This window comes from Carya illinoinensis, chromosome 13 (assembly GCF_018687715.1).
Source record: "Carya illinoinensis cultivar Pawnee chromosome 13, C.illinoinensisPawnee_v1, whole genome shotgun sequence".
In the NCBI taxonomy this organism is placed as follows: domain Eukaryota; kingdom Viridiplantae; phylum Streptophyta; class Magnoliopsida; order Fagales; family Juglandaceae; genus Carya; species Carya illinoinensis.
Window position 1 is genome coordinate 4,138,570 of NC_056764.1, and position 8,338 is coordinate 4,146,907.

At 33.9% G+C, this 8,338-nt stretch overlaps 1 protein-coding gene across 1 annotated transcript; it reads left to right on the forward strand.

Annotated features, from left to right (window-relative positions):
* The first annotated feature begins 3,286 nt into the window (after positions 1-3,286).
* On the forward strand, positions 3,287-7,203 carry LOC122291283 (cationic amino acid transporter 7, chloroplastic-like). Its single transcript, XM_043098950.1, has 5 exons — positions 3,287-3,737; positions 3,834-4,053; positions 4,152-4,503; positions 4,700-4,934; positions 6,320-7,203. The coding sequence occupies exons 1-5, from the start codon at positions 3,359-3,361 to the stop codon at positions 6,895-6,897; spliced, it is 1,764 nt and encodes a 587-aa protein (XP_042954884.1). The 5' UTR covers positions 3,287-3,358; the 3' UTR covers positions 6,898-7,203.
* The last annotated feature ends 1,135 nt before the right edge of the window (positions 7,204-8,338 follow it).

Genomic DNA, 8,338 nt, shown 5'->3' on the forward strand with positions numbered 1-8,338 from the left:
CTTTTATTTTTTATTCAATCCTAAATTTGATAAGAATTTTGTTATATATAAATAAAATCGCATACTAATTTACATATTAATATTAATTTTTTATATTTAAAATTTAAATTAATATTATTTTTAATAAAATTAATTTTTTAATTAATTATATTAAATTAATACATATATTAATATATAATTATGTTTATAATTAGATTGTTTTATTTAAAAATTAATGATCTATCATTTTCTTGTCACTAAATGATCTATCATTTAAGTGCCCGTCATCGTACTCATTCGCATCCAATCTCTAAAGTCGACGCGAAAGTACTGCCAACAGATTGGGCACGTAGTCCCCAAGCTTAAGTGTACATCTCATGCATGGTCAGTCTTGTACTCTGGTTTATTTTTTTAAAACCCCTTAATTCATTTTATCTAATAATTATAATTTTTTAAAATTTTTATATAAAATAAAATAAATAATTCAATATTTATAAATTATAAAATAAAAAATATATTAAAAAATATATTTTTTAACAATAGTTTAATTAATTTTTTATTTTTATTTTAAATCATTTTATTTCATCTTACGTACGAAAACACAGTCTCACACGTCTAGACTTTTCATATTTGAATCAAGCCTTCACATCTCCATTGATGTGTGACGCCCGGCACTTACCACTGCGAGTCTTTTTTGTGCGCCACCATGTCTCCAGCCTGCTCGACTTCACTCTTCAGCTATCAAATTGTTAGTTATTTTTCCCTTCCCTTCCCAATTGTAATATCAAACAGGAATGCACTAGCTTGTAGCCTACAGTGAGCGTGTCATATATGTGATGATTGTCTAATAATATTGTAATAATATTTTATTTAATTTTTTTTTAAATATTACATCTTATCTTATTTGATTTATATAATCAAATAGAATCTAATGAATATGCTTTGTTTTCATCCCACAAAAGGAAAAATATTAAAATATAAAATATATAATTAATAGATGAATAATGCTATATAGAGTTTAAATAATTTTTTTGAAAAAAAAATATTGTTAAAAAATTAATTAATTTTATATGATTTTGTATTATTTTATTTTTTTAAAAATAAATTACGCAACAGTTACGTAATTTATGTAAATATTATTTTTTATATCTTTATTTCTGGCATAGATATCGACGCCAACCAAACTTCCTGAGTCCACCCTCTCTTCCCGTTTCCCTCCCCATCTCCGGTCCTCTTTCCATCCTGGCGAACGTGTCCCACGCCGCCTACCTCAGCTGCACTCAAAGTCCGTGCTTATCCCCATGTAATCTCCACTTTTTACTCCCACGTGTCGATATTGGACACACGTGTTACCTTAACGTTTCGACACCGTCTGTTTCTTTCCTTTCTTTAAGGCAACGCACGCACCCATTTGAGGTTCAATCTTAAGGGTTCGCTCTCTTGTGGCCCCCACTTCCCAAGTGGTGTTTTACATGAATCACATCCTTACTCTAATTTCTAATGGTAAAAATATAATTGAAATCATAATTATATATAAATTTTATATTAATATAATATAATTAGTTAAAAAATAAATTTTATTAAAAACAATATTAATTTAAATTTTAAATATAAATAAATCAATATTAATATATAAATTAATATTTAACTGTAATTATATATAACAAAACTTTTTCTAATATCGTGTACTCGTACATCTATAAGACGTGCCACTTATAAAATATATTTTATCATTTTTCTAACTTTTTAAATTAACTTTCAGTTTCTTTTTTTTTTTTTTAAGATTTTAAAATAAACTCGTGAAGTTGAGTTGAAACTTTAGTAAACACAAGATTATTATTATTTTACAAAAAAAATTCCAATTAAAATAAATAATTTAAACTACTAATACAATATATCTCTTTTCAAATTATAAAAAATATATCAAATTATAAAGAATTGACATCTCACCAACACCATCAAGAGACAACCAATCTCCATGGTCTCATCCATATATATCGACTTCAGTATAGTTTCGGATTATGACTCCAAAACACAATATGTTTATGAAACGTTTTATTGGCACACGTATTTTCCATCAAGGAGATCCAATTCTTTTCTTTACATAAATATATACATTAACCAATGTTTATCACTACATTATTAGAAAAAAATTCATTAATTGCATGACCTTTACATATAGTTTCACGTAATATATTAGATTGTAAAATTATTTTTATTATTAAATAAATCTAATATATTATATAAAATCATATTAATTTATAAATTTATTTAATTTTGTGTAATCTAACTCTTACACTCCATATGAAAAATAAAAAGCTGGCTTATTGCGAACCACTTTACACATAATTTTATTTAGAGAAATGATATTTACAGTTATTGATTACATAAGTATTGTATATTCTTTTTGAAAAAAATAAATAAATATAAAATTTATATAAAAATTTAATTTTTTAATAATGAATCTAAAACGAGTGAGTGGCAATTATAAAATATAATTATATCTAGTATTACTCTTTTATTTATCATCGATACTACACTTGTACAATATAATTATAACTAGCATTACTTTTTGAGTAATGCTAGTTAAAAAAGTAATGCTAGTTATATGTTTTAAATGTAAAAGCCTTATACAAGTTTTTTGTAAAAATATGGGTCTTATAATTTTTTTTTTCATATTTTTTCATGGTAATGTTTATTTTTTATAAAATTAATACTATATACAGTCGTGTAGTGTGCAAGTATCGTACATTCGTTTTAAAAAAAATATTCACTATTAAAAAATTAAATTTCTTTTCATATAATTTATATATTTATTTATTATTTTTTTAAAATAATTATACAATAATTACAAACTCACGAATATAAATATTATTTTTCTTTTTATAAAATATTTTCGTAAAATTTGTGCATTTAATATTTGTATATGAGTTTTACTATATATAAATACGGTCGTTTACTAATTTGTGTACTAATACTGATTCATTTATATTTAAAATTTAAATTAACACTATTTTTAATAAAATTTACTTTTTAATAAATCACATCACATTAATATACAGATTAATATATAATTATACTTGTAATTATATTTTTCCTATATAGTTTCTCTTACTCTTTTATTTATCATCGATGGGCCCACCAAGACCGTAAATAGTCCCAAAAGGTGTATTATTCGGCTCGGCTTGACCCGATGTGGCCGGCGCATCCACACCGTCCATTGTCAGAGAGCACTTCCAGAGTTTTTAACCTCTCCTTCCACACTCCCCTTCCTCACCCTTTATAAAACCCGCCCTTGCCCATCGCTTAACGATAATCACCATCCCAACAAGCAAACTCGATCAGTGTGAGCAAACCTGAGTGTACAGAGAGGCATCCAATGGGTAGCCATGGCTCCTCCTTCTCCAGCCTCCCAGCCTACCTCCGGGCACTGGCTCACACCCCCACCCGCCTCGCACGCCGAGCCGGCTCCGTTTCCACCTCCTTCGCTGAGCTCAGCCAGGTCCGAGCCCGCTCCGGTCCTGACATGAGGAGAACGCTTCGATGGTTCGACCTCGTCGGTTTAGGCATAGGCGGCATGGTCGGTGCCGGCGTTTTCGTCACCACCGGCAGCGGTGCGCACCGCGCCGGTCCCGCCGTCATCCTCTCATATGCCATTGCCGGCCTCTGCGCCCTCCTTTCCGCCTTCTGCTACACCGAGTTCGCCGTCGACATGCCCGTCGCCGGTGGCGCCTTCAGCTACCTCCGCGTCACCTTTGGTCGGTTTATCACCGCCCCCTTTCATAGAAGATTAATTTTCTTCTAAACGCACACCATAACCAGCGGTACTAATTCTTCTACTAGAATTTGTGCAGGTGAGTTCGCGGCCTTTCTGACCGGCGCGAACCTCGTGATGGACTACGTAATGTCAAATGCCGCCGTTGCAAGAAGCTTCACCAGCTATCTGGGCACAGCTATCGGACTTGCCACTGCTAAATGGAGACTCACGGTCCCTTCACTCCCTCACGAGTTCAACGAAATAGATATCGTTGCTTTCGTAGTCGTTTTGATAATTACCCTCATCATCTGCTACAGGTCCAAAACCACAAACGCATTCACTGCCCACACTTTCTGTTTCTCATTCACAGTTTTTCAATCCCACGTCACATTCATTCATGATCTTTTGCTTTCAGTACGAGGGAGAGCTCGGTGTTGAACATGGTGTTGACGGCGCTGCACATTTTGTTCATAGCGTTTGTGATACTGGTGGGATTCTGGCTAGGGGACTGGAGAAACTTGACGGAACCTGAAGACCCGAAGAAACACCCATCCGGTTTCTTTCCGAACGGAGTGTCGGGCGTTTTCAAGGGGGCAGCCACGGTTTATCTCAGTTATATTGGATACGACGCGGTCTCGACCATGGCCGAAGAAGTCCGAGACCCCGTCAAGGACATCCCTATCGGAGTATCGGGCTCCGTCATCCTCGTCACCATTCTGTACTGCCTCATGGCCGCTTCAATGTCGAAGCTCCTCCCCTACGATATGGTAATTGATAATATCAAAACCTATTTTATTTTTATTCTGTCAGCATTTTATTTCTTTATATTTTTGGTTGGATTCCGTGACTGTCAAGTGTATAGTGATGATCTGGATTGGAGGATGGTTTAAAATGACGGAAATGTCCTCGACCCCAAGTCGAACTTTTTTCCTTAACTGATCATGTCCAATTACGGTGACGCAGATCGACGAGAAAGCGCCATTTTCCGCGGCGTTCGGGGGAAAATCGGACGGCTGGGGATGGGTGTCGAACGTGATCGGCGTGGGGGCCAGCTTCGGGATTCTGACGTCGCTGTTGGTGGCGATGCTGGGGCAGGCTCGGTACCTGTGCGTAATCGGACGGTCTAGGGTGGTCCCCGCCTGGTTCGCAAGGGTTCACCCAAGGACGTCCACGCCCGTCAACGCCTCCGCTTTTCTTGGTACGTTACTTGCACACTGTTTTGTTTTCAACTCTAAAACGATAACGTTGTCGACAATCTCAATGGATCACATTAATCGTTTGTTTCGACTGTTTGTATTCACGCCCAATGCACTGTTGCAACTGTTTGGTTGGTTGGTTGTTTCGTTGGGGTATGGGTCCCAGTTGAACCGTTTCAGTTTCTGGACACTGTTTTATTTATTTATTTTTGCTCTGTTCTTTAAAAACATTAGTACAACGGGAGGAAAGTACAATAAGAATGTGTATACATCTGTCTCTTATACTGTTTTGTTTGCTGGTAAATGATATTTTGTTTAGAGCGGTGATACTTTCCGTCCGAGTGTACCGCTCAAACTCACTGTCAGGCAGTTTTTTTTTTTAAATATTTTAATATTTTGAAAAATAAAAAAATATATTAATACATTTTAAATTATTTTCTTAATCACTAAATAAAAAAATAAAAAAATTATGACCAGCGTGAAAGTATAAAGAGAGAGGGCATGCCAAGAGCATGTGGCTCAGATGGCATGAGACCCAGTCTCTATAAAAGAGGTCTTGGGTTCGATCCCCCTCCCCAATCTCCAATATCAAAAAAAAAATAAGGAGAGAGGGTATAGTAGTGTTTTCTTTTATTTATTGGTAAATGTTCTTTTATTACAATAAAAGTAAATATTTGAGTCGTGATTGTACAAGTGGCGTGCAGTTGTTTTGAAAAAAATGAATTAATATGAAACCTACATAAAAAAAATTAACTTTTTAATTGTGGACCCCACTCTTTTTCAAAGCGATTGCGCGACGTTTGTAATTCCACGACTGTATGTAGCATTGCCGTAAAAGTAAATACAGGGCTTGATAATGTACAGTAAATTATGAAATTATTTAATTATAAAATAGGTAACATAGCAATAAAATATGTCAATTTCTAAGTTTATTTTTGTAAAATATGGTATAACCGTAATACTTATGTTGTCTATTTATTATCATTTATGTGAGAAAACATCCCCATTAATAGACTTAAAAAAATTATTAATTTATTCTCACAATGTCAAATGAGCTTGAAACTTATATAATTAGTTCTAATTAATTATGAGAAATGCTACAACCATAGAAGGATTACTAAATTATTCTGTAAATTGATGTAGTTTCACCAGATTCGTTATATTTATTTTATAATAAAATTAATTTTACATTCGGATGAACTATATTAAGTTACTTTTGTATAATATTTTGGGGCTAAAATATTGTTTTTTAAATTTTTACTTGGAAATGTTTCGCATGCTGAATGATGAGCATAGTCAGAAGGAAATTAAGTCACTTGTGGTATTATAGCATATGCTTTCTCATATATGTATGTATACACGTAATGGTCATTTCCATTTTTTACAGGAATCTTCACGGCAGCCATTGCCCTTTTTATCGACCTCAATGTTCTCCTCGACTTCGTATCCATCGGCACGCTCTTCGTCTTCTACATGGTGGCAAATGCCGTAATCTACAGACGTTATGTTGTCCTGGGGACAACCAATCCGCGCCCAACCTTATCGTTCTTGTGCTCTTTTACCCTCACCTCCATCATCTTCACCCTCGTCAGTCATCTTGCGCCGGCGGGAAAGCCTAAGGCTTTCATGCTCACTGCTTTTGGTGTTATTGCGCTCGCAATATTGCAGATTTTCCATTGCATGGTCCCACAGGCAAGGAAGCCCGAACACTGGGGTGTACCTTTGATGCCATGGATACCTTCCATTTCCATCTTCTTGAACATATTCTTGCTGGGGTCTCTGAGTGGGCCATCCTACGTGAGGTTTGGATTCTTCTCGGCTCTAGCTGTCCTAGTGTATGTGTTCTACAGTGTTCACGCTAGCTTTGACGCGGAAGAAGATCATGGGTTTCATCTGGGTCAAAAGAATGGTGAAATTAGTATGGAATCGAAAGAAATTGATCAGGAACCAAGTCTCAAAGTGTAGAAACCGCTTTTGCTTTTCTTCTTTCTTCTTCTACTCAGGACTTGAAGAACTATTTTTGGGTTGATGGGTACTAAAAAAGGTACTGCTGAAAGGAAAAATGAAGATAAGAATAGAATATGCCAATATGGCATCTTAGGTGCATATTTTTGCGTAAGTGGAAGAATAGTATATTGGGAGTTAGGCTTGTAAGGTTCTGAGCTCTCCTTTGTACATGATCAATTAGCTCAGCTGCTAATCTTGCTAAGCTGGATGTATGTTTTGATCTTTGTTTAGTCACTTTGCTTATTTCTTATACACTCTATTAAAATAATTAGTTGCGTCATTTTTTTTAAATATCAAATAACTGTTTTAATTAATCACATTAATAAAATATATAAAAAATACCTAAAAGTTATTTATATAACAGAACTAGTTGACGTTTGACAATCCAATGCAAGAAAAGCAAAAAATGGTGCATAAAGCCGCATCAAGCTCATTGTTTAAGTGGAGCTATTGGCCTGTTTAGTGGTTTTAAAATGGTGAATTCTGTGTTTTTGATCGGATACTGAAAGAACTTTTATTTTATTTTTTTTTCCTTGTTTCGCATCTGAATAATGCAATTTAATTGTGTTTGAAAATCCCATGAATAAAGGGAAGAGGAAGGTTCGGAGAATCATATTGAGAATGAGAAAGTGAGATATGCATGCAGCATGAAAAGAGTGTATGATGTCATTTTGACAAAAAAAAAGATATGATGCCGATTGTCTTACTGCTAAATGATTGGAGAATTTACGGATTATTAATGCAATTGGGAATTAAAGATAAACATGAATAATTAATATGGTATCAAAATGCTGCAGTGCTGTTAAATAAATATCTAGCATGTGTATCAAGTGTCAACATGCCTTTTTACTCTACGTTTCCTATATTCAGTGGACAGCATTATTTAAAAAATAAATAATAAAATCATATATATATATATATTTATTTATTTTCATTTCGCTTTTTCAGATAGTGGATAGAAAAAGCTAGACCTCTTTTCATCTGTAATCAGCGTTTACAGTTAATGATATCTGTCTGATCACATTCCCTCCTCCCTTAATAAAAATTGGGATACCTCATGCCTTAAAAGAGGATTTGTGACCAACCATAGCTGGAAAGAGAATGCTAAAGCTAGCCGAAAGGCTGCTCATACACAGCTAATGACCTTTCCTTTTAATGGTATTTATCTCTTTCTTACGAGGATATTCTGAATTATGATTAGGATTAATTCTAATCTTAATCCCACCCATCCAAATAAAGAAAAATATTTTGGTTAAGAGATTTTATCAATATAAATTTATAAACTCACATGATTTTATGTAATATATTAAATTTACTTTTTAATTATATTTCTACAATTCGATATCTCTATAGAGTCCAAAAGATGGTATTGTTTATTTTTCTTTGACTGGTTAATTTG

Bases quoted from the DNA above. Each gene is read 5' to 3' on its own strand.
- LOC122291283 (XM_043098950.1), top strand. From the start codon at position 3,359: ATGGGTAGCCATGGCTCCTCCTTCTCCAGCCTCCCAGCCTACCTCCGG. The intron at 3,738-3,833 runs GTCGGTTTATCA...GAATTTGTGCAG, and splicing joins CTACCTCCGCGTCACCTTTG to GTGAGTTCGCGGCCTTTCTG. The intron at 4,935-6,319 runs GTACGTTACTTG...CATTTTTTACAG, and splicing joins CAACGCCTCCGCTTTTCTTG to GAATCTTCACGGCAGCCATT.